General features: G+C 51.5%; 3 protein-coding genes across 3 annotated transcripts; 2 read left to right on the forward strand and 1 right to left on the reverse strand.

Annotated features, from left to right (window-relative positions):
- Window positions 1–638: 638 nt before the first annotated feature.
- Window positions 639–12,800, reverse strand: COCSUDRAFT_65593 (hypothetical protein; the record flags this gene model as incomplete). The annotated part of the gene is made up of 24 exons (XM_005649404.1): window positions 639–787; window positions 1,246–1,423; window positions 1,645–1,687; window positions 1,854–1,945; window positions 2,282–2,420; window positions 2,536–2,664; window positions 3,752–3,955; window positions 4,484–4,646; window positions 5,059–5,170; window positions 5,585–5,903; window positions 6,187–6,371; window positions 6,856–7,029; window positions 7,504–7,610; window positions 7,834–7,960; window positions 8,272–8,448; window positions 8,702–8,863; window positions 9,044–9,131; window positions 9,313–9,403; window positions 9,508–9,618; window positions 10,668–10,776; window positions 11,191–11,336; window positions 11,654–11,845; window positions 12,146–12,341; window positions 12,618–12,800. 24 exons carry the CDS (start codon window positions 12,798–12,800, stop codon window positions 639–641), a joined length of 3,576 nt encoding a protein of 1,191 aa, XP_005649461.1.
- A 560-nt stretch (window positions 12,801–13,360) lies between these two features.
- COCSUDRAFT_62329 (hypothetical protein) lies at window positions 13,361–15,107 on the forward strand (the record flags this gene model as incomplete). Its single annotated transcript, XM_005649405.1, has 5 exons — window positions 13,361–13,430; window positions 13,787–13,854; window positions 14,070–14,223; window positions 14,571–14,624; window positions 15,049–15,107. The coding sequence occupies 5 exons, from the start codon at window positions 13,361–13,363 to the stop codon at window positions 15,105–15,107; spliced, it is 405 nt and encodes a 134-aa protein (XP_005649462.1).
- A 666-nt stretch (window positions 15,108–15,773) lies between these two features.
- Window positions 15,774–25,392, forward strand: COCSUDRAFT_65594 (kinase-like protein; the record flags this gene model as incomplete). The annotated part of the gene is made up of 13 exons (XM_005649406.1): window positions 15,774–16,110; window positions 16,466–16,634; window positions 17,084–17,266; window positions 17,755–17,844; window positions 18,224–18,368; window positions 18,755–18,856; window positions 19,252–19,375; window positions 19,715–19,891; window positions 20,614–20,858; window positions 22,906–22,996; window positions 23,241–23,347; window positions 23,755–23,908; window positions 24,558–25,392. 13 exons carry the CDS (start codon window positions 15,774–15,776, stop codon window positions 24,698–24,700), a joined length of 2,067 nt encoding a protein of 688 aa, XP_005649463.1. The 3' UTR covers window positions 24,701–25,392.
- Window positions 25,393–25,448: the final 56 nt, after the last annotated feature.

Genomic DNA, 25,448 nt, shown 5'->3' on the forward strand with positions numbered 1-25,448 from the left:
TTTCGCTAACACTTTAGCAACTGCTGAACAAAGTAGCAATCGATCATGGCTATTCTTTGTAGACAAGGAGTGTGCCAAAGGCATGATACCAAAGCCTCTATAAAGATGCGCTCGTGCACATGCATGTGCTCATGTCCTCGCTGGCATGGTTTGCCATCACAGACTGTGCAGCACATGTGACATTAGACATTGTTTCTGCATTAGATCCATGCAGCTCAAAGGCTCAACACAGCTGCAAACACAGCCTGGCATGATCTGGTCAATTGTACACAGTCTCTACTGGCCTCAAATCCCCTCTCTTTACAACACAAGGCTGGACCACCAACGCATTCAGTTTATGGCACAACCTAAAGGCTCAAAAGGGGCAGCTCACCTCAACAGAAGCCTGCAGCTTTCTTGCGCATGCAAGAAGAGCGCTCAATAAAATGCTCCACCCCTCCGAGCTCATTTGTGATGTATTTGCACATCCTCCTTCTGGATTTGGAGATCCGAACACAGTTGCATGACTGCAACCAGCTGTTTGTTCTTACTGCAGCTGCAACCTCCCCCCTACCCTTGCTTGCTGTATTTACTGCCGAGGAGTCACTCTGTCCCATTGTTCAGCCGCCTCCGCTGTCATACAATCTCTGTGTCTACTGCTAAATATCCGTCCCTGGTTCTTCAGAAGAGATAAGTTCAGCATCGGCTGCTGCTGCAACGGCGCTGCTGGCACCCGTGCTGCGCGTTGCCTCCCTCACCATGGAAAGATATGCCTCGCTGTCATCGCTGGCCCAATCAGCGCCTTCGTCTGCACACAGAGAATTCTTTTTCAGTAGGTGGTACAGATTCTGGATACGGAGAGGAGGGAGAATGCATGGCATGATGACCATGGCTGCATGTAGACTTTCAATCTCAGCCATGTCAAGTCGTCTGGACGACTGGATAATTTGGAAAAAATACATCCAGAATGCAAATCCTGATGTCTTCCAGATCTGCTGAACTCTGAAACTTAGCAGCGCATTCGAACGGAGGAGCTTGCCTCTGCTGTGTGAAGAGAAGGTATCACTGTCATCCTCATGCCGCTTTGATTCACTGTCGCCTTTCTCAATACCTGACACACCAGATGCAACAAACCTCTCAGCTGCCACAGTTTTCCCCCTTAGATTCATGAGCAATCGGCACCCATGCAGCTTTGCAGGCATTACATTTGTATTATATTAGAACATATTAGAAATAAGCATCCGTGCAGATAGGTTCTCAGCTCACCCCATGTCTGTGGGCTGCTTCTTGCTGCAGCAGGCGGTGACGGCTCAGCGCCAAAATTCATTTTATCATGGGCTTGGATGGAGAGGCCTGAGGCGATGAAAGCCCACAGCTGCAAAGCAAACTGCTCTGCACTGCCAAAGAGGTAGGGCCGCGCCGCGTCTGTGACAGCCCTCAGCCACTGCAGCAATGAAAAGACCAAAAAAACATCACTATAAACCCTGTTGTTTCAATATGTCTTGGAGATGGCAAGAGCTCAGCTGGCATGGGTTGGTGCGCCAGCTGATGCTTTCCCGATCACAGGATTTGGGCAAGCTTGGCGCAGTTTGGCACAGGGGGAACAGGGGGGGAGGTTTCCATGCATCCTGCTCAGTATGGTATTACACAGGCAAAGAAAGATACCTCATCTCGGCTGGGAAGGGTCTTCGAAGCTCTTGGCTTGCCCCTGCATGTCAAGGATAGCTTTGTCTGACCCCTGCTAGCTGAATATCTTGATAGTCACTCCCTCACATTTTTGCTAGCATTCTTCACGTCACATTTGAAAATATATGAACTGTTTGATTTTCTTTTCCCTCTCTAGATTCAAAGCATCCGAGTCTGGATGGACGCGCCTTGATTTCACAGGACCTGTGGGTGACAGGGAGAGCACAGTGCCCAACAAGTACTGGGCTACCAAGTCCACATCTTCTTCCATCAGAAGTGCCTGCATGCGCAGTCATGCCTCAGCCAGATGTATGCATGAAGTAGCAGAAATCCTTGGTCAGTAATCGAAGAGCTTGTAAATTTTGCTGTCTGCATGCATGAGCACAGCATAATGTTGCTGTCTCAAGCAACATGTTTGCAAATGCAAGATCTGCAGACCTAGATCTGAGACAATGAGGTCATAACAAGCTCTGGTGCCGCCTTGCCTCATCCTTGCTTCACAGAATTCCATATTGGGGTCCTCCTCACCTCAAGATATACAAGAGCTAATCACACTATCACGTGGATTCACGTCTTCATAAACAGCATGGACACTGCCCCCTTGAGGCCGACTTACCTGCAGCTCTCTGCGCAGCCACGCATCGACGGCTGGCCTGTTGACTTGCGAGGGCTGCAAGTGACTCGCGCTGCCGCCCTTTCTTATTCCATTGCTACGACCCTCTGACTCTGCTTGACCCTTTGACTCTGCCTCACCCCTGCTGGACAGTGGCATGCATTGTCACGCACATGATGTGCAAAGGCTTGAGATTTTGGGGCACATCTCTGTCAGGATGCAACAGGTGCGGCGGTAGAGGCCTGCCAGAGATGCACCTGTCACACGGCACTGATGCAGCCGCTTGGAAATACAGAGATCGCCGCCGCCGCTGCGCTGGTGATAACAGCAGTGATGCAGCGTCACGGATGCTGCCTGACAGCTCCCCCTTGACAACCTCGTGCCGCCTGTGCATGGCAAAGGTTTTTTTCAGAATGACTGGAGAGAGATGTAAACCACCATATGTGGAGCTGTGCAATTGATTGGCGCTGTTAGAAATAGCCCACGATGGCTTGCAGACCTAGCATATGTGAGACGTTAACAACAAAGGTTATAGTGACACTGAGAAGATGTTCTCGGGGGGGCAATGAGCTCAGCATTTGGCATGTCCCGCTGCCTTGAGTTGGTGGATGCTTCGAGGATACCTGTAAGCTTTGTCTTGGCAGTCGTAGATCAAAGAGGCGTATGCCTGCTTGCACAGTGGACAGGCAAGTACGGGTGGCTGCTGGCCTCGGAAGGCTGCCAGCTGTACTTCACTCCATTGCAGGATGCACTGCAAACAGACACCTGTCAAATTTTGTGGGTCAGACATCATCTGGCTGACAAGCGGCTCAAATAACGAAGATATACAAACCTGTAGTAAGTGTGCAATTGCTGTTTTACACGCAAGGTCGTGACATCACCTAGCCATCGAGCCATGAGAAAACACTACGTGTGTCGTGAATGCAAACAAAAGGCAGAAAAATGATCTGATTCGTAATAAAAAAAGATAGAAGATAAAATATCGTGCGTGCACGTTTCAAAGTGTGCTTGAAAGGCAAGTACCTGGAGATGGAATCTGTGAAAGCAAGGTTCGATGAACGCCTCTTCATCCACTAAAATGCCTTCGTGGCAAATTGAGCACAATTCCATACTATACCAACATCTGATAAAGCAAGTGTCCTGGCCCAAGTTGTGAATGAAATTGTCAAGGAACGCCATCGACCCCAACCTACAAGAGACGAATGAGCAAGGAAATGGATCTTTGCTATGCACACATCTAAGCCTGAGCCAGGCCTCCTGATGTTGAAAGACAGAAGGACTTCATTATAGGTGCTTTATTTACACCTTCAGCTTCCGTATTTGATCAGCATGCATGCATCTCTGCGGCGCAGTACACACTCCAAGAGCTCTCGAGTCGCCTTAGGTTGAATATTAAACTTACACACATTAGCCTTAGAATCTATCATTAGAGAGAGTTCAATACAGACACAGTTAAATAACATGCATGGTCACCACGGCACGTTCAAGAGCGTTCTTCCTTGCTGCTGCTGGGACACGAATGACGCTGAGCTGTCGCCCTGGCGCTGACACAGCAGCGCCAGCTCAGCGGCGCCCATGTGGCCGGTGCCAGCATGGCGGTGGCTCCAGCGCGCCATGACCCAGAAGACTAGCATGTGCAGCGCCACCATGTAAACCATCACCACCAGCCGCGCACCCCTGCAGCCAAAGGAATTGCATCTGTAAGGGACCGGCGGTTGAGGAACGAATTTCGAGATGGAGTAGCCAAGCCAAGACCCTTGCACTGTCAGGGGCCAGGGGTCGGGGTACAAATAAGTAATATAATAGTGGGGACTGCCTACGTGAATCACAACCACGCAATCCTGTTACAAAACTTGAAAGAGGATAATTGTATGCGGCCGGCAGTGCAGGAGCCGCACTGGTCCTTTTTGCGTGACATTGTTGTTGAGACAGGCTCTGCCAGTCATCCACATAAAGACGTGGGAAGGAATGGAATCAGGGTTTCGCAGACAAGGCAGAGCGCAGGCTTGTGTAAGGCGTTCCTTTTTGCCTCTAGTGCACTCAAACTTTGGAGACAGCATTAATCGCGCAAGTACAGCCAGCTTCAGGCGTGTAAAGATGAGCATCTACCTACTTGACCTAAATACCTCTTGGCACAGCAGATATGCATGTGTGCGTCAGTGCCAAAGAGGAGCAATTGCTCATATAAAGAGAATCTATCCTCACTTGCTGCCGGACACGATCTGGCCGATTTCGTAGAGCACGCGGTCGACTGGGCTGAGCTGGCGCTTGCGTGCAGAGCGTTCCCTGTCCCTGAAGTCCGTGAACGGATTCAGCCCCTCCTCATATTCCTTGGTGTATCTGCTCTCCACATCACCAGCCCCAACTTCTGCGAGGACAAAACAACCATTGTTTGAGCCTGGAGAAGGTGTTTTCAATTAGAGCTGAAGCGTGCACACAGCCGTAATGTGCTGGCAAAGCAAGATGACAATGAAAACATGCAGCCTGTATCTCACCAGAGGAGGTCAAGCATAAGAAACTTTGCTGTTTGACTGCTGTATTGGGCATGTGGCTCTACCCTCCAAGGGAAACATAACAAGAAATGCATGGATGCGTGAATAAGGCACTCTCCCAGTTGCAGAAACTGGCACAAACAAACTCTCTTGACACCCCCATGCTTTCCTGATATCTTGCTCTTGCCTTCCATACCTTCTGCGCAGATTTGCCGGTAATCTGCAGGCCCAAGGAGCGGACTGCACTAGAAAAGGCAAATGAAACAAATTCCATTTTCTGCGGCCCACCTTTTCTGCGCGACTGGTAGCCCTGCACATATCGCAGCCGCTCCACGAGCGCCACATTGTCTGCCTTGGCGGCCTCCAGCCGGGCACAAGCCTGCTGCGCTTCGCTTGTCACCTGGGGGCACATGCAACTTACAAGCTTCAGATTTCATTGCTGATGATGCCAGCTGACTGGCCCAATCTTTTTGGGCCACGTGCAATGCAGGACAAAGAACATACTGTGACCCGTATCAGGAGAAGTTCCGATGGGACATTGACTGGGGCGATATCACCATTGACCAGGCACATGCTTTCTAAAGAATTAAGTGCCCGGGCAGAACTTTGAAAATATTTTCTCATAACAGACACGCACAGTCTTGACATAGTGACAATACAGTGCACTAACGTGAGCATACGGTGCAAATTACTTTAGCCTATGACAACCCTTCTGTAGGGTGCCCGACGCAATTCATGGCAGCTGTGGATAGCATGGTCATGTCTCCACCATTGACTCCCCTTGACAACACAGCGCATAAGTTGGCCCTCTCACCCGAGCGTTGTGCTCTTCGAGCTGTGCCACCCGCGCTTTCAGCCGGTCCCGCTGCGCGCAGATAACGCCGATCATCGTGCGCTCGCTGCCGCCGCCGTTTTCACTAACTCCCCCTTCGGGGACCCCGTCGCCGCCGAGGTCTAGGGTTGCGCTCGGGTCGGCGACCCCCGAGCCTGATTTGGGCAGGGCCCCCCGCTGCGCCGCCAGCAGGTCCTCCTCCAGCCGCTCGATGACTAATCGGCTGGCCGCCACCGCCGCCTCCGCCTCGACCGCTCGCGTGCCGGCCGCCTCAGCCTCGCCTGCGTGCGTCAGATACACTCTGTCAAGTGTTATCCAACTTCAATTTCCTGGGATGCAAAGGAAGGAACATTGATATACTCTTTTGTCCCGCAAGTCTCTGAAAATCCCTTAAATCACCAATCATCTCATTGCCACAGCCACTGAGCTGGTGCTGGCCAGAAAAGAAATTCGAACAATCCTGCATGCCCACTCACCATATCTGACGCCTGATGCAGGACACATAAGCTCAGAGAGAAACACCTACCAAATGACAGCAAAGATTTATTCATTGCGTGGGGGTTCGTGGGGGCGTGCCTGCCAACTCAGCGATGCGCAGGCGAGCCATGGTGAGTTCGTGCTCCAGCCGCCGGGCTTTGCCGAGCAGCGCGGCCTCGAGCGAGTCGGCCCCGCCGGCGCCGGCGGAGGGAACGCCGCCGGACTCGTCGGCCTCAACGGCGCCGTAGCCGACCGCCTGCAGCACGCGCACCTGCGCCTGCAGCTTCTCCACCTGCGCGCACATGCCGGCATGTGATGCCACAAGCCATGAGGCGGCCCTCCTTGCTAGGGAGCATTAATGAGTCTCTGTGAAACTTCATTTCAAGATGAGCTGCGGATTTGCACATTTCCCATTGAATGAGACAAGGAGAAGAGCGCCAAGCCCTTGTATCTGAACCCCACTCATAAATCTAAAGTCTTTTGATGCTGGCTCCATCTCACCAGAGCACTCGAACCGATTGCAAGACATGTCCATTGCATGCATGCGCATAGGAACAGCGTCCAACAGCCCAACAACTCTCCCATAAAAGGTGTCCTCAAATTCTCAGGAATCTGGGCTGCAGCCAGGCAGGGCAACGCGGCAGGGCCCTGTGAAGATAGTGGACGGACGGGCCGATAAGCAGACCTGCTGCGCGGTGGGACAGGAGTCCCAGATCCATCAAATATCAACTTTAAATCTTGACATTTGCAACCAAATGGTGCTGGTGTGAGTGTACCTGCTGCGCGGTGGGGCGGGAGGAGAGGTGGGCCTCGAGGGCGGTGGAGTGCGCCTCCTGCGCGGCCAGCGACTGGCGCAGCCCGTCGCAGCGCTCGGCCCATGCAGCACTCTCTGCGCGCGCCCGCTCCTGCAGCGCCGCCGCCTCCGCGTGCAGCCGCCCCGCCAGCTCCCTCTGCCTCACAAGGGTTTCAGGGATTCATACTGGTGCTAGCTTTCTTGGCCCCGGCTGGCGGGGGGACGGTACAAATAATGAGCACCGTGCCCACGATTGATTGGGTCTTGCTTGGATCTGGCGAGTCCAATAAGGAATAGGACTGTGGCAGCCTCTAAGTGCAGCTTGTCTGCAGGACGCACCTTGCGTTTTAGCAGGAAAAGCGTGTAATGATAATATTGATAATAATAATTTTCTTTCAAATAGAGAATTTAGATTATCGCATTTTTGCTACGCTGGGAACTGGGCTTGTGCTCAAATGACAGGAGACCCCCGCATGCAGCTGCACGCCAACCACTTGAAGAAGACACGGGCGTTGGACCCCAGATTTCACACGCCATTCTTCAGGACAAATGCTGTCTTCACTTTGGTCTTCTTACTCCTAGGAATAGGGAGCAGATGGCTGAGAGGAGACTCTCTTTGTCCCGTAGTTACCTGGCTGGACAGCTCGCTCCGCAGTGCCTGCTCTGCCGCTTGGCTGCCGCGCTCACGAGTCGGTGACGTGTCTTCCCGGGGCGGCTTAGCCTGCGGCGAATGAAGGCCTGTAAAAATCCCTCTCATTGTTCTTCTTTTATTGTTGTTCTACCAGGGAAGTGCATAGCACCACAAACCTGTACAAGCAAAATGTTCTGCGTACGTCAGATTCAAACCCCCTCAATGAGGCATTCACTTCCTCTCATGCAATTGCTTCCTTCAAAGCCATAAACACTGTGAAGGTGTTAAGCAAGGCACTCTCATGACCCTGCCGTGAACCCCTCTCTCAACTCGCCTGCGCGGCGGCTCGTTCTCGCTCCAGCTCGAGGGCAGCCAGCCGAGCATGCGCGCGTTCAACCTCGGCACCGGCAATCTCCAGCTGCGCCTGCAGCCCCACCGCCTCCTCCTCGCTCCTGGCCTGCCGCCGGCAGGGAATGCCCCTTCAGCCGCCACGTTTGTTGCGCAAAACACCGGCTCTTCTCATCTTTTCAGCTGAGTCAAGTTGCTTGCTGTGTAGTCCTATTTATGATAGGCAGTGTAAAGAGCCCATGTCTCGCTCGTGGCTTTTGGGCGTTGGTGTTTTCGCAGAGTTTGAGCCCCAGATACCATCTTTCTGTTCAGCTATGCATCACCCATGACTCTCCGAATAATGCCTGCAGCACAAAGGCATTCACGACGGTCCTGCACCGTTTCATCTTGCCGCTTGCCGTCCCAGGAGACCACACGCACCTGCAGCTGCGCGATGCTGTTCTGGCCTGCCTCATGTTGGCGCTGCAGGGCGGCCACGCTCGCGCGCGCCTCCGCCAGAGCAGCGGCCAGGCCGGCCTCGCGCATCGCGTCCATCTCTTTTACCAGCGCCCCCGCCGCGTCCTCCGACGCCGCTTTCGCCTCCGACAGCAGCCGCTCCTGTGACGATGACATGATTTGAACGCACTGATTGAAACCATGATTTGACTCGAGAAAAGGCCTTTGCTTCCGACAGCAGCCGCTCCTGTGAAAATCACACATCTAAACATTCAAAATTCGTGGAAACAAGGGATTGAGAAGAAGTCCTGCCATCACCACGGACACAAACCCCTTGACATGCATGTTTGCCACAGACAGCAGCCTAGAAATTTGAGATGGATCTCCTGCGGAAATTTCACTTAAAAGTGCGCACCTTCTCGTCCAGCTGTGCCTCCAGGGTGCGAGCTTTCTCCTCCAGGCGCCTGATGGTGTGTTCCTGGTTGCGCAGATTGCGGCTCTCCGCCTTGTACTCTGCCAGCTCGCCGGCCAGCTTCGCGGCAGCCGCCTCCATCTCTGCCGCGCGCGCCCCTACCTCCTGAAGAAGGCCCGCATATATATTGTGTAGCAAATTCAAGACTATTCAAGAATTTTCCTGTCATGTATTAATCTCACATAGGTATGCATGCAAGATACATAGGGGCGATTACGTGGGAATCGCTGTTGGCCTGCATGGATACTTTGGGCATGTGATGATCCTGGGTGGCTGCAAGCTCACCAGGGCATATGCAAGGGCAGGCGCTGGATCTGGTGCCTCATACAGTTTCTGATACACATCTAGAAAAGCTGCCTCGCCAAACTTGGCCCTGCACAAGTGCACAATCTTCAGTGTTGGCAGAATCACAATCTCTTACGTCAGATGCACACAGAGTCATGCAGTCCCAGGCGCTCTTGGAAATGTTGGTACTGATGGTATACAGACACATCAGCTTGTCATGATATGCGAGGCATCACATGTGTCTTTCAAATTGCTTGTAAGTGCCCAACCTGTTGGAAAGCTTGTCCACTTCTTCCTGGTAGAGTTTCATGAGCGCCCCAACTTCCTTCAGCACCTCAGAGGAGACTCTCCGCTTGACATCTGCCAGGCAACACTTACTCAGTGCACTGGACACTCTTCTGATGAGAACCTCTTGACACAGAGACCTTAAAGTCGTGGAAATCTGAGGATGCAAAAGAGGGTACCTCGAGTTGTTTCGGCCAGCTTGCGCCTGCTCTTCAGAGAGAGCTCCTGGTTCTCAGCGATGGCAAGACCCTGTCCATCGAGCTTGTGCCTGAAAGCCTCCAGCTCGAAGTCTGCTCAGGCACCAGCAACACACATCGCTCAGCTGGCCTTGGCAATACACTGAGCAATCTTCTCCTATGACGCTTATAATTTGTGCACTTGAGACTAGACAGATCTTCCCAAAGAAATCTATTAGGAAGAGGTGTCATCCGATGCCACATCTCCTTTATCATTAATTTCTTGTTTCAGAGGGAAAGAAGTGATGCCATCTTCATAAGCGGGAAGTCATGCCTTTCCAGAAATTGTAAACGGCCGTGGTGGAGCTACGAGAAAGCCCTGCCGCATCATTGCCGACTCCCTTTGAGTCAATATCTGTGTTCATTCCGAGATTTTCAACGTGCTGGAGCTGATCAGCGTGTGTGGATGCTTGATGACAGCAGTTAGCACGCCTTCTTTCGTGTCGAAACGCTCATAGAAGAGATGTACACTCGAACATGCTCCTTTCTAGAATAATGACAACGTGTTCACACAACTATTGTTAATCGAAGAAGAGCACAATGCAACCCAGGAACGCCAGCTTCCCCTCTGCTGGAAGCTGGTCACGGTCAGAGAAAATTTGAAGTAATTCTCATCGTATGTATACCACCAGCTTCCACATGTTGTAGAGACATCACTTCTCATTCATATTACAAAATCCTCATGTGCCACTCGTGTCAACTGGCACATCAGCCGAAGGCCTGATGCAATCTGCAGCTGCAACCTCAGCTCACTGCAACAACGATACCGCTGCCAAATTCTATCAAATTCTGTTGTGACCGATCATCAATAAAATAGAAACGTATGCTCAGAATGGCATCTCCCATGACAATAATGGGGATCAAAGCAAGAAATCAGTCAACCAAGAAGTTCCAGGCAAACGTTGAAAGTAATAAAAAGGCAAGAATTATTCACGAGGCTGCATCAATTTTATTAGAGGTGAGGAGCCAGCACTACACCATCATGCATCCAGGCGCACACACAATGCTGTGGACAATTCTCTCGACCAAAATCACAAGTCTTTATTCTCCATTTCAAGCGCTGCACACTCCTGCAGGCACGGTGCCCGTTGCACCATAACTACCCAGGTACCATTGTATTGTGTCAGACCTGATCTGCTGTGGTACCTCGTGGCCGCCTGTGAACTCATCGTACGTCACAGGGTAGGCAAACTTCTTCAATTCGCACACTACCTGCAGGCGAATGCACACAACTCTGTCAGCCAGCAGCATACAGTGCATGCATACCTCAGATGATGCATGCCCTGTAATTGGCAATGCAGAGAACACTCCACCATACAAGCAGGCCTGCCAGGCTGGACCTCACGAAAGCAATGGGAAAAATAAACACACTGAACTAGAGATGGTCTGCCCGACGGCTCTTGCTTGATCAAATATAGTTCTCATCTTGTCATCAAGCTTCAAGCTTCCTGCTAAATTGCACTCCCCGGTCCTTCTTGCTGCAGCTCACTTAGATATCGGCAGGCCAGACTCTGGCGCCCTCACATTTCCGAGCACCCTCCAGTCTTGGGCAAAGTGACTAGGTAAGAGAAGAAGGGCAATCAGGCACTGAAAGAAGTAGAAGGCGCCATTGAAAGGATAAAGCACCTGGCTGCGAACAGTGGCAATGGGGAAGATGGTGTCTTGGACGCCGGATGATATGAAGATTGGGGGCTTCCCCTTGACGCTTGTGAAAATCAAGCCGCCCGGGGAGTTTGCCATGATCTTCTTGAACAGCTCTCCGTTCTGCATGCCTGTGACAGCACAACACCGTTCTTAGTCCTCAGTGTGAGGCACACGAAAGAAATCTAGCAAGATATTTTTCCTGGACTCAACAGTGCCCCACTTACTGCACAGAAACTCAGCACACAACTTCATCATCGCAGCAAAGGTGACAAGAGAGAGCAACAGCTTGAAGTGATCATGTCATGGCATGCCTCCGCATGTGCCAACCAATCCCAGCAGGCACTGCAAGAAGGTGCCCAAGGTCTGGAAAGTGTATATATCAGCATCTGTTGGCTGGCAGCGATGAAGATTCTCTGTACATCATGGGAAGAGTTAGTGAACGCACCTAGGCCCAGTGCATAGGTGGCGCCATCAGAAAATCCCTGGATGGCGAGTTTGGACCCGTCCACATTGTAGAGCGCAAAGACTTGTTTCATGGCCGCGCCTATAAAGGCGACATCCGGCCCGTAGACACACCCCTCCGAGGGCAGGCCGTCCCATGTGGCGCCGCATGAGTCAGGGGCCAGCAGCATGATGCCTGCATGTGCGCGCACATGCTCAGTGATGAGTCATGTCAAGGTAAGCAAGGGTTCCCTGCCTTCCCCGTTGCAACTTGTGAGGTAATCGACTTGCTTGGAATCTCATGTCACGCCAGAATTGCACGTGAGATCAAGGCTTTCCGATGCTCCCATCAAGGGTACAAGCGCTGCTTATGGGAGAGCCCGCCTATTGAGAGAGCGCCGATCTTGCGCGAGAATGCTCTTGATAAATGTAGGACCAGCTTGGTGGACTCATGGCCTTGAACTTAGTCGGTGGAAGGATTCTAGCATGGGCCCACCTGAGCTATTGGCCTGGTCGATGAGCACGCCTAGTGCATCCAAGCCGCCCTTGCCGGCAGCATGCAGCACCACGATCATGGCGTTGGCTGTGCTGGGATTGTAGCTCCCCGGCACAAACAGGTAGCCATCGCGGATTTGCGACAGGCCAAGCTTCAGGATGCCATACTGGACTGGGCCACTTGCTGATGACGGATACTGCATGACAAAAGAAATTGTCCAGATGAGTCACTTTAATATGCTTTAGCCTATGGCACATGCCTAGGCTATGGGCAGTGACAGACTGCCTACAAGACCATTGAGCCTCAGGTGGCTCCCACAAGGTCTCAAAAATGTAAAACTTATATGGGCACTCAGGCAAGCCTGCTTGGCAGGCATGAGTCCCCTCATGCAAATCTCTCGAAGCTCAAAAGACAGTCAGAGGCTGGTCAGGCACTGCCTGCAGCGAAGGTACGCAGTGTTGAAAACGCTCACCGAGGGCCAAGAGCTGATTATCCCTTGGGAGGCGTCACTGTCGATCCTCCTAGCGGCTGCATCGAAATAGATCGAGTTGGGCAGCGTGCCATTGACCAGCGGCAATAGCTTCGCGGCCTTCTCGCCGTTGTCTTGACAAGAAGCCCCGGCTAGGAGGTAGACGATTACATTCAGCAACGTCATGTGTGCTGCATCTTGTGATCGCATTATTTCTAGACTGGTACTTGCAGAAGCGCTGCAGCTCTAATCGTCTGATCTGAAGGATGGTCTACAACACACAATCCAAATTTTGCAGTCTTGTTACGTTGGATATGTTAGCAAACGAGGTAACCTCGATTACAGGCTGTGATCTTTAATTATTCAACGTATTCAATCTAGGGAGTCATCGATGCTTCATCCTAGACTAATTCGCTAGCTCCGTACAAGTAAGCCTACGCCTTTCTAAGCAATCCCAACATTACAGAATTGCAAAGTTTAGACAATGTGCAATCGCACTGAGCGTTTCAGGACTCTCGATTGGCAAGGCTGGGTGACAAATCCGACGGTGACGAAATTTGTCATGGCAAGCAGGGTTCCTGGGGTTGATGAAGGGTTGATGTCAAATGTAATGCAGGGCTTCATATGTAATTTCGGACAGCATCCAAAACGCCAATCGATATCTACTTGCACACAATTCTTCTCAAATCTTCCATCGATACCAAGCAAAGAACAGAACCTGTGCCCCTGACAAGCAAACAGACACGATGACACTGGCAACTGCAACCTTCTTCGGCACTACCGTGCCCACGCAGAAGCTCGCGTCGCGCAACGCAGGTGCTCTTTGATACTCGTGCGCTTTCTTTCTCTATTCGCTCATCTTGCGCATGTCTTTGACGCGAAGGGATGCTGTTTCCCCTTGGATTGATCCTCCAAGTGCGCTGCGGACGTTCGCCATAGAGGGGAAGCTGCAATAATGTGCCGAACAGTATGTAGAGCAACGCTATCAGCGGCATTCAACAAAATAGTTGTGAGGGGTGCTTCTGTATCTGAGGGGTATAGAGTATCTCAGTCAAGGCATTGGCCGAGGCGTGATCCCCCTCTGGCACGCCCCACCCGAAGCTCTGTTCACTTGTGTCCACACTTACAATATATATATATATATATTGAAGTCTCACCATGTATCAACGCAGGACGTAAGAGCGTCGTCACAGAGGCCAAGTCGGTCTCCAAGAATGTCCAGCGGGGCCTGAACAGCGAGGTACGTGCTGCTGATCGACATGATCAGCACCTCATGCCTTCTTTACCAAAGCCTGTTGCACAGTTGGGGCTGCCCATTCGCTTCATCTTGTTTCATTCACCCTGAATCCTCACCGAGACGAAAGCAGCTCGCCGTACAGACAATGTTTCGGTCCATCCATTTAAGAACTTATTGGGACGGTGCTGTCGATGACAGCTAGCGTGTTGTGGGTGCAGGTGCGAAAGGCAAAGAAGCTGCTGCCCTGGGACCAGAAGCTGTTTGACACCGCCCCCGGCCGCGCTAAGAACATGAGCAATGCTCGCAATGTTCCGCGCAAGGGCGGCTTTGGCGGAGGCGGCGCCTACCAGAAAATCAGCAAGAACATCCCAAGTGAGCTCCTTTGATACTAAGAGCAAATAAAGCTCTTCAAGTTTCTGCATTTGTATTCTGTGAGCATTTACGAGGGACACAGCAAAATGCGCATCAACCCAAGAGACCAGCTGAGGAGAAAATAGCTTCATCATTCTCTTCTGAGCCATTCGAATTTGGAGCGCTCTGAACTAACCCTCAATGGCATTTGCATTGATGCAATTGGAGGGAGCAATTTGGCATGTTGCTGAGCGCTGGCTGGAGTATGAACTTGGTTTCAGACATGACCAGCCCCCAGATTGCATTTGCCGGTGGAATCTGCGCAAAGAAACGCAGTTATTGAAGAACAAGTCTGGTGTGACCTACAGGTGCTGCTGGCACCAAGCCCTGGGCGAATGTGGACCCCCTCCTCTATGTGGGAGGTGAGCAACCTTTCATATACTAATTGCTTGGACTTTCTTAACTCACTGAACTAACCTGAAACCTGCCAAGACAGCATGCATGATGCTGTGTGGGTTCCTTGTAGCATTTGCCGACATGGGCAGGGTGTGAAAGTGGTTGGCTGGGTTGCAGGCCTCAGTGACAGTTTGCATGATGCTGTTTATGCACCTCATTTGCTGAGTTCCAGAATACTTGCTTAGATTCCAGCTGGCGGAGGGCGGTGTTTACACAGAGCACCGTGCCCATGTTTAAGTGGGTCTTGGTTGGATCTGGCGAGTCCATCAAGGGGCAGGATGTTGGCAGGCGTCACATGCAGCTTGTCTGCACCGTGCCTCTGGCAGGAAGATCGTGTACTAGTAAATGTGATATCAGGAATGATTTTTTTTCTTGCACTTTCTGCTGCAGGCCTCATTGGAGTGTTCCTGGCACTGACTGTACCCACCATCCTCTCCAACGGCTCATGAAGCGGTGCTACATTGCCTGAGAATTGGACTGTACAGGGCTGATGCACGTTGTTGTGGTGAGACATTTTTGAGAAGACCATTTCTGTGGGAGCACCTTTATTAGAGAGTTTGCAATTCCGCCTGGATATTGGTCGAACCCGATTGAATCCACAGGCAAAGAGAGCTTTTGAGTGAGAGAAGTTGTTTGAGACAAAGCGCTGGAGTTTGTTCCTCGCTCCAAGGTTGGACTATCTGTTACTGGCTAAATGTATGCGGCTGTGTACGTTTGATCGTTTTAAAGGACAGCAGGGCAATTGCCAATCATTGGATCCAGAATACGCTGTGTAACGATTTTAGGGAGGTTCCTTCGTTCCTGAACAAATCACGTGCGCCCTTCCTTCGCCTGTTCAAAAGGTGAATCGACGCTTTCAGACGTCACCGATGATGCAGGCCTGCAATTCTGCAGATTACATCCTAATCTCTTCAAAAATAAACTTAATACTCGCCTTTAGTAGAGAATTAAGCATGCTGTCGTTGGCAGCTTCTACATGCGAGGGAGAACCAACACGATCCCTCGACGTCTCAGAGTTATGAACTTAGGATTGCTGTGAACCCACGAAAAAAGACTAAGTCTCTCATTAGAATTTCCAAGCTGCGTATCATAAGAAGTCAGCGCTTTAGGGCGACATGGAAGACCTGATGGACGGCCAGCCCATCAAGCGCAAGCTGTTCAGCAACAAGTCTCTGGGGAATATCAGGGCAGCTTTGCGTCGGGGAAACAACGATCTATTGATCGAGGAGTCATCGGGTAGCAGCCCCGACCTCAAGACGACGTTGGCGCGTCAGCGCTTCGCCAGGATGGGGCTGGCACAGACGCTGTCGTCGGCAAGCTCGGGAGATCTCAGCGAACTAATACCAGCCCAGAGGGCCACATCGGAGCCAAGGATCCTGGGACAGCTGCATAAGCAGCCCCTTAATGTCCTCTACCCGTCCTTGGATGGTCTCGAGCTGCTGCGCACCCTAGGTACCAACCATTTCCAGTTGATCTTTCAGGCGCAGTGCTTACTTAAAAGCTGTTACCCGAACAAATGTATCTACAAAGGGCACACCTAAAACTCCTGCAACTCCAAGGGATTTTTGCTTCAGATTCACCCAGCAGGTCCTAGCTTGTAGTAGAGAGCCCTGAGCAAGGGCCCTTTCCCTGAATTCAAACAAGAATTAAGAAGACCGGAGATGCAGCTTTGGAAATCCAACAAAGGAAGACTGAGGGAAAACCATTTGTTCTTCCCTTCCTAGGGCTTTGTGGCTGGTAGCGTGTTGAGAAGTTGCACGCTTGAGCACATGATTCAATATATATTCAGGTCTACTGGCATGCGCAGGTACGGGGTCATTTGGGCGGGTGCGGCTGGTGCGGTGCCTGTCTACGGGGCAGTTCCTGGCGCTCAAGGCACTAAAGAAAGCGGACGTTGTTCGGCTGAACCAACAACGCCACATCGCCAACGAGAAGGACATCCTGGCCGCAATTCACCACCCCTTCATCGTCGATTTGTGCGCACCCCTGTTAGCCTGCCTGTCCCCATTATGACGAAAGACCCTTCAGACGCGTACATTTCGTGCCAATGCCGCTGACCATGCCCTTAATGGGAAGCTGGCAAGAATGCTTTGCTGCAATCATTGGCATGACTCCCTCTCTGGAACGTGACTAGCAACACACTCAGTGGCCCTGCGCTCCTTGGGGCGTGCTCTCATGAGTGTATTCTAAGGTGCCAGCAAGCATGCAAAGACCGCATGCCTGTGAAACAAGTCAAAGCACAGAAAGCAGAGTCAGGGTCATGTGCTGACCATCAATTAGCTAGCTGTAGCCCCAGCCACCCACCACGATTCAGAGCAAGAAGCAGGTCTTGCTTGGAGGTTTGAAGCCGGCGGCATGTGCGCATGGGCCGGGATGGTGTGCGCATGTGCCAGAATGACAAGTGTGCATGTGAGCGCATGTGCAGGCACGCGGTGTACAGCGACGCGACACGCGTCTACATGCTGATGGGCTATGTCCCCGGGGGCGAGCTATTTAGTCACCTGCAGAAGTCGCCACGGCGACGGCTGCCGGCCCCGGCCGCGCGGTTTTACGCGGCCAGCGTGCTGCTGGCCCTCGAATACCTGCACGAACGCCACATCGTGTACAGGTGAGCAGACAGGCTTATGGCATGCAGCGGGAATTCTCTAGTTCACTGCACTGCACCAGCCACCCATGCACAATGCTGTGCGCGAAAAGAGCGCCATCATTTGAGCAGACAGGAAAACAAACAGGCAGAAGAGCACTTACCCGCGGTTGACTTGGTCTTACTAGATCTATTATGAATTGCTTTGGCAAGTCAAAGAAGCAGTAAAATAGTAAAGCCGGCAGCCTCTTCCTGCGTAGTATGTACCAAAAATTGTAGGAGCTCTTTTGCCCCACTACACAGCTATGCGGAAATGGAGCATATTCCCCTCAGGGCAAATGCTCATGGAGGAAGTGCAAGAAATGGCAGGGCTGGAAAGCAGTATTCGGGCTTTGCTAGGCATTATTGGGGTTTTGCTTGACGTGCAGAGTCCTTAAGCACTGGAATAAGTGTGTAGCGATAATGCTCTTGAAGGGTGCAGGTTGCTGACTGGTATCTGGGCATGCGCGCAGGGACTTGAAGCCGGAGAATATTCTGCTGGACGCTGCCGGCTACATCAAGTTGGCAGACTTTGGGTTCGCCAAGATCCTCGAGGAGGACAGGTGTGCGCGCTTTGAATCCGCCTGTCTGCAACACCGGCCACCCTCCGGGTGGCAGGTTCAAATCCTCTTGCTGATGCCAGGACTTTTTTGCAACGTTGCCATGCAAATTTGGGGTGCAGGCAGCTTTTCAAAGCATGCCAGGCTCGCAAGTCAAGGGGCAGTTGTAGTGCCAAAAAACTGCGCAGAACAATTCTTAAAAAACCAATGCATGCACGTGCCAAGAAACGGAATGTTGTGATGCCGGCAGACACTGCTGGGCTTATGAGGCTGCCCAGAGCATGGCAGAGGAAGTAAGTGAGAAGCGAGAAGAGGGAATTTTTTACTTTGAATTCAAAAAAGACTTATTAGTGAATTGAACTCATTTTTAAATCTTGCGCAGGACGTACACAATGTGTGGCACACCGGAGTACATAGCGCCGGAGGTGATTCAGATGTTGGGCCACACCGGGGCGGTGGACTATTGGAGCCTGGGGGTTCTAATCTATGAAATGCTGGCGGGTGCCCCTCCCTTCTTGGCTGCACAGGTGAGATCATCTTATTGACATTGTTATCAGTATCTAATAAATCGCAAATAAGGTTCTAATGAATCAAGTCTAAGGGGTTAGTCTCTAGTATTCCTTGTCCGGCTCAGGTAGAGGGTCCATGATGGGGTAGATTATGTGGCATCCCGTTCCTGCAGCTAGTCTGCAGGCGCACCTTACCCCATGGAACGATGACATAGACGACCGTGCAACAGCATGATAAAGAAGTTTGGGCGCATGCTGAGATAGACTGCACATTTTGTATGGTGCAAGCTAAGACTGTCAGGCCAGCATCAGAGCAAAGCCTGACCAGCCAGTCCATCATGATCGCATGTGACCGTTAGTCATGCTGAGGCATGCATGACTAATTGTACCGGGATTTGTCACAGGCCGCCGGGCAGCCGGGCAGCCGCGGTGCCACGCTGGACACCTACCGCAAGATCATCGGGGGGCAGCTCAACTTTCCTGCCCACATCACCTTGCCAGCAAAAGTGCGCAGCTCTTGGAATCTTCCTGCTTTGTGGCTATGGTGTTGCAGTCATAGCCGCTTTGCTCACTTGGGTGAACAGACTTCCAAAGCCCCAGGTTTTGAGCATGCTTAAGAAGTGTTTAAGAAGAACCTGCTTTTATGGAGCACCAGGCTTGAAGCCTACAGACAACCAATGCCAGGTAGAGGGTTGGGCTTAACTTTGGTCACAACATAGGTGCTATACCAGACTGCTGTGACAAGTCAGGCAGTCATGCTGAGTCAGCTGCGGGCGGGCAGGATCTGGTAAGGCGGCTGCTGGCGCCGGACCCGGTCATTATTCAGGGTTCAGGCTTCAGCTGAGTGTCATAATACATAAAGTGCGGCAAACCCTAAACCTTGCCCATGAGTTGAATTCAGGATCTGATACGGCGGTTGCTGGCGGCTGACCCGGGCACGCGGCTGGGCAGCCTGTCGGGCGGAGCACAGGACATCAAAGACCACCCCTTCTTCCAGGGACTCGATTGGGACGCCCTGCTAAGACGTGAGTCTTTTATATTCCTTTGGGATCTCTCCTTGAAGTGCCAGATGAGTGTTGCATTGCTGATTCAAGACGTTGCTGAAACAGCGCACTTTGGTGGAGCAATGTGGCTAAGGAAGGACAGTGAAAATAAGTCATTCCAGTGTGATCATCCCCGCCGCAGTCAGCATCAGTGACGGCCAAGGAGCTTCCATTCCTGATCTCCGGTTTCGTTTTGGAAAAGCTGTATCAGAGAAGCTTTCACAGAAGCTGCGCAAGCAGCAATCGCTGCAATGGCTGGACTACGGCCCTTGTAGCTTCTTGCTCTGCTAGAATGGAGCGCATGATTGTGGACTGCCGCAGGCGAGCTGCCGGCGCCGATAGTGCCGGAGGTCTTACGCGACGGGGACGCGTCAAACTTCGGCCTCTACTCGGAGTCGGTGGACGTTGAAGTGCCCGCCTCGCCGCACAGCGCCGAAGCCGCTGACAGCTTCTTCAGAGACTGGCTGCACTCCGCCGCAGAACAGGGCGCCGGCACAGGTGACATATTTTTTATCTCTCTGAACCTCTGTGACACGGTCTTGGAAAATCCAGTTGCAGATGGTGAGATGCAGAGATCGAGACAGAGCGACCGCTCCTTCAGAGACTGTTTGCACTCTGCCGCAGAACAGGGCGGCAGCGGCAATGGTGCATGCGATTGTTTTTCTCTCTTTTCTTCTTCTCCTCTTTAGACTAGCTAGGCTGAAGGCTGATGGAGCCAAGCCGGTCAGAGGGAAACTGTGCGAAAGCCTTCGCAGAGACTGCCTGCACTCCGGTGCGGAACAGGGCGCCGCTGCAGGCGCGCGTGCCGAAAACAGTGAACTTTCTTTTTGTTTGATTGACAATTCGTCAATCAGTAGGTGAGTTCCAGGCCAGAGAAGGCGGCAGCCATGTTGTACACGCTCGAAAAAGTTGGTGTACGCTTCAAGTTCCTCAAAACCCCTTCAGACCGCTTCTGAGACAATGCTGCAGCTCATCAAACCTCGTTTCAGAGGGATGTCGCTGGAGGTACACAAGCATATGGCCGCTGGCCCCCTATCCTCCCTTGCTTTCCATGAGCAGCATAGGGCTGATTCAGGCGATACCCAGGCGCACCGTCCAAGAAACAAGAGTCTGCATCCTGCTGATGTCGCCAGCAGATTGACGCCCTGCATTTCCACAAGATTCTAAATCTGTCTGAGCTGTGATCTCAGCTGAAGCTCTCGGCGTTGTTGCTTTGCCAGGGTCAGGCTCACAGTGGCTTGGCGCAGAAGTGAGCCCATCGTCCCATCGGGCGCCGGTGGCAAACGGGCGCAAGAGCGAGCTGTCATCCACAGATGACAGCAGCCTATTCAGGCTCTCCCCCGGGGGGCCCCCATCGCCCCCCACCGCCGGGGGGTTCCCCCAGAGCTTTGCTGACCTCAGCATCGACGATGTGGCGTCCAGCTCAGCGCGGCCATCGCTGCGCAGCATGGCCTACGAGCAGCAGGTGAGGGGTGCAGTACCGTAGTTCTCGCCTCCTCAATGCTACTCAGTGTGCCCCTGTTTTTCCTGTAATATAGTGGCTCTTCGGAAAATAGACCATTTTCCTGCGAAGAGGGCAAGGTGCATCTGCAATCGGGATGCAACAGTGCATGGCATGTACTACAGTCTTTTTTTAGTAATTAGTAATCAGAATGAATCAAAAATTGTTTGCAGAGGACTTGCACCATAGGTTGCGCATGTGCAGCAAACTGTGACCAGACCCACTTGAGACATAGAGTATAGATCTGCACTTATGCTCCTGCGAAGTTGACATAATGAACTCATCATATCCAATCACATCCATCTGTCGGCAAAATTGCGTCTTTTGTTGCAGGTACAATTACTTTTGCTGTCTGACAAAAATTTGACTGCTGGGACGTAGGAAGCACAGGAAAAGGACGAGTTTCAAGACACATTTCCGATGACCAGTATTTTCGCAAACGGCAGCTGGAGCAAGGAGCAGCAGCAGCAGCAACAGCACAGCAATGGGCTCCGGAAAACAAATTCAAACTTGACAGCTGTGTCCTCCATGGCCTCTATAGGCACCGCTGTCAGCCTGGACACTGACTGAAAGAGTCTGAATGGCAGTTTAAACTTAGTCTAAAGCAGTCGGTCAATTTTACCACAGCTGTGACAAAGTCCGCAGTGGTGCTCGGGAGATCACCTCATGGCATGATCAAAGACTATCAAAGGTTTCTGCTTGAGTCAGTGAAGTGCCAGGCTTAAGGCTGTCATCCCCGTGCACGAGCTCGAGCTTGCGTGGATCCAAATGACTCGAACAAGCTCGGAGCTCCTTTGGACAGTCTAGGCTCTGCCTTGTCAAAAGGCTAGCAAGCGAAGTTCAGGCTGACAGGCTTGTGTAAATTTAAGGGAGCAAAAGAGAAGCGGGGGTCAGTCAATGAAATCCTATCTCTTCTAGGAACTCCACCCCTTGCCAAGAAGTGCTCCAAGTAGATTCCCAATCCGATTGGGTCACTCATGGGGATTGAGTCAATCGAGTCAGCAAGTAAAGGCTGTAGTCATTATGACATGGATATGCCCTCAGTGAGGCAAGTTAAGATTCTGCGCTGCAAGAGTGCAATGAACATGCCCCGATTGGGATATAGTGTAATCGTGCAATGCCAGGTCAACTGGGACGAGCTGTTGGTCTTGCATTTAAGCCATGAAATGAACGGCAGCTGCCATCAGAAAGGGGTTTCACCCCTGACGATATCAAAACCCTCCGGGGCTCAAAATGACCAACCGAAGGATGACGACAGTGATGAATTGAAGTTCCCCAGAGTAGGCTACTCATAAGAACCTGCCTCGATACGGAGCACGACCCACCAAATTATCAATCGCTTGATTAACGCTTTCCGTTTTGGTGGTGCTCCGATTCGGTTGTCACACACCTTCGCCGACGACGCGTAGCTAGCCAGGGTTAGGCTCCGTCGAGGAGACGTTCTGTCAAGGCCCACGTAATCCGACAAAGTCCCGGTTTTGACGTGAGCACATCGCAACAGGTGAGGATGCAATGGATCAATTAATTACTCGATCGGGCTCGGCGCTCTTTGAAAGGCCGCCGTTACTGGCCACGATGTGAACCATCAGGACACCGATGGCACTGTAACACTGTCTTGCAATGCCGCATCATTCGTTTTGTCTACATGATTACAATATTGAAGTGTTCACGTGTGCCGTTTTAGCAGGTGTCTGTAAAGGGACGTGCAAGGACTCTACCCAACTCTACCATCGCAGTAAACCTTTTTGGCAAGAGGTAAGGAACCCAGCGTGCACGTTATGGCTTTGCTATGCTTTCAATCACTTTCTTTGGTGAAGCAAGATTTGATCTGGCCTTTGCGTGCTTTCGAATCGGGGCCTGCGAGGCTCTCAGTCACCTGCGCTCAAAAGTGCTGACGTTGAAAATATCAGCGTTCTCAGCACAATTTGCTAAATTTCGATTCATCACGATACAAGAGACACCTGGCGTGCGCCTCAACGTTTCAGATGCTGAATCCCAGTGGCTTGCGCAGGTTGCCGCTATGGGAAACCTGGCACTTATCGCATATGGAGTGGCATTCGTGGGTTCCTGCCTAAGCTGGGTGCTCCTACTGGCCGGCACCGGTAAGTTCAGTAGCAACCCCTGTTCTCCCCTTGCTACCTTCCAGGCTTCTTTTGACTTAAGTGAATTGCAAGGGTTCCATGCATCGCTGTTGGCATAGGAAACAAGTTGGCGTTCATCCCCATGACTCATAGTGCATCGCTAATGTTTTCCTATCAGGGGTTTCCTCGTGCAAGCACAGGTGATCCCCTTGAGTGGTACAGGGATAAAATGCTGATAATCACAATGGCATGTGCTTGCATGCAGGGGCATTGTATGGCGTCTGTCCGGAGGCGTGCCTGTACTACTTTGGGCTTTCGTGGTGGTCTGTCTGCTTCCAGTTCATCATTCTGCTCGCCAGCGTACCTGTCGGGGTGCGCCCACACGTCTCACTAGGCCAACTTCACTTGTTGCAAACTCTCTCTGATCGAATCATACTTGGACTTGCTGTGTAAGCCCGGGCAAAGCGGCCTTGTTTGCGTATGAGTTGCGCGACGCACCGGCGTCACAAATATGCCATCTGCGTTTTGCGCTCTTTGTACTTGCCTGGCAAGTGTCAAAGGAATGGAGCTTTGCTGCGAGTGCTGCAGTGATGCAGTGAAACAGGGCTCAGCAGAGCAAAATGATCTGCGCAGTTGCTGGCTTGGAGCTTGCTAAGCAGCACATGTGCATGTCCACTGAAGTGCAGCTGAAATGGTGCAAATTCATCCTGCAAGCACCATATCATCGGTAATTTGGATGAGGGTCATTTCCTGATATGGTTGCAATCTTCTACATGCAGGCGTTGGGAGCAAAATCGTGGAAGAGTGCAGTTCTGGCGCTGCTGGCAGCAAACACTGCAGTGGTTATGAAGCAGGCGGATGGATATTTATCGCTGAAGGAGACAGACCCTTACTACAGCAGCTTCCCAGACCGCATCAACACCACCATCACAGGTGAGCCCTAGAATGCACCCTCAGCAGCTATTATTACTGTACTTATGATCAGGCGTTGGCGAGGGGCTCACTAAATACTGAGCACCGTGCCCACGGTAAGTTGGGCCTCGCTTTGATCTAGCGAGTCCATGAAGGGGTAGAATGTGTGCCAGCCTCTACATGCGGTTTGTCTGCAGGCGCACCTTGCCTTCTGGCAGGAACAGCGTGCAATAAATATTACTTAAAGGTTTTTGAGTCATTGTGGACTAGGCACGTCAAGCAACGCCTAGATCAGTGGTTTTCAGTGTTCTCGGTTGTTGCACTTCCTCCAAGAGCTACATGTATGCCCAATACCATCAAGGTCACTCCAGCTCTAATACATTTTTACAATTCCACCGACAGAATATTGCAGGAGCTTTAGCTAGCCAGGAGCAGAGGAAATGAATTCATTTCCTCTGCTCTTGTGGATCCCTTGCACTGCAGCCACTGTGATGCTTGGTGCATGCATTGAGCCTGTGTTGCACCATCCAAAATGCTCCATTGACGCTCTAAAGCATACTGCAGAAAGAGCCTTCTGTGTTTCTGCATGCATGTGATCAGGGGTCGCAATCATGCATGTTTGCTGGAAGCAGATCTGGGTTGTGAGCAAGTTAGATCTGTGTTGGCGCAGGTTTCACACTGGTGTCCATCTTCAACGTCATGCTGATTCTGGCGATCGGGGCGGTCGATGAAGAATGCACAAAGATCTCCGCACCTCAGCACTCAGCATACTCCAACTCTGAGCCTGCAGCCTACCCGCGGGCAGGGCCCTGAAAGGGCATGTTTTGTGTTGAAAATAGCTGCTTTCCACGCTTTATCAGGGGAGTAATCTAGAAGGACTTCTTCTAATTTGCTCCCCCTGGGTACAGCCAGTAATAATTGAACTGTAATTCACTGCACATGAGAGTGGAAGGGCCACTTGTTGTGACCAGTAATTGCAGCTGACGTTGCTGCTTGCTTTGGGTCTGGTGATGAGTCTCTTGAGATACTGGGTGTTGGCATTTGAATGTTAGGGAATATTGAATGCAACCAAGATGCACATGGGACAAAATAAGGCGTCGTTGAAATAAGGAGCTATATCTTTTGTTCAAGATTGCAGGCTAGGGGTGATTGCCTGCCTTGCAGGGTTAGTCATGAAGGCCAGCTTTGCAAGGGAAAGGGGCATGTACTGCATTGTGTAGCATGCACATGCAAGTGCCATATCCGCGCTCAGTTGCTCTGATCTTATCAGCACTGTGTCAAGCATGATAGTCAGTCCAGAGTATGTAGGAGTACTGTCTGCGTGAAGAATTCTGTGTTTATCTCAATGACGGCTGAAAGTGAGCCTGAAAGCATGCCGCTTGACACTGATTGACTTGAACAATGACTCTGCACTTGCAGAATGATGGTGAGGATGAGAGTGGCATAGCAATTAATTACGTTGCAATTTGTACAAACGTACAAACGTGTAATAATAATAATAATAATAATTTGTACAAGAAGTGCATGTTCTGGGGTGCTCTGTAGATTTACCATAATATAT

This window comes from Coccomyxa subellipsoidea, assembly GCF_000258705.1.
Source record: "Coccomyxa subellipsoidea C-169, whole genome shotgun sequence".
Lineage (NCBI taxonomy): Eukaryota > Viridiplantae > Chlorophyta > Trebouxiophyceae > Coccomyxaceae > Coccomyxa > Coccomyxa subellipsoidea.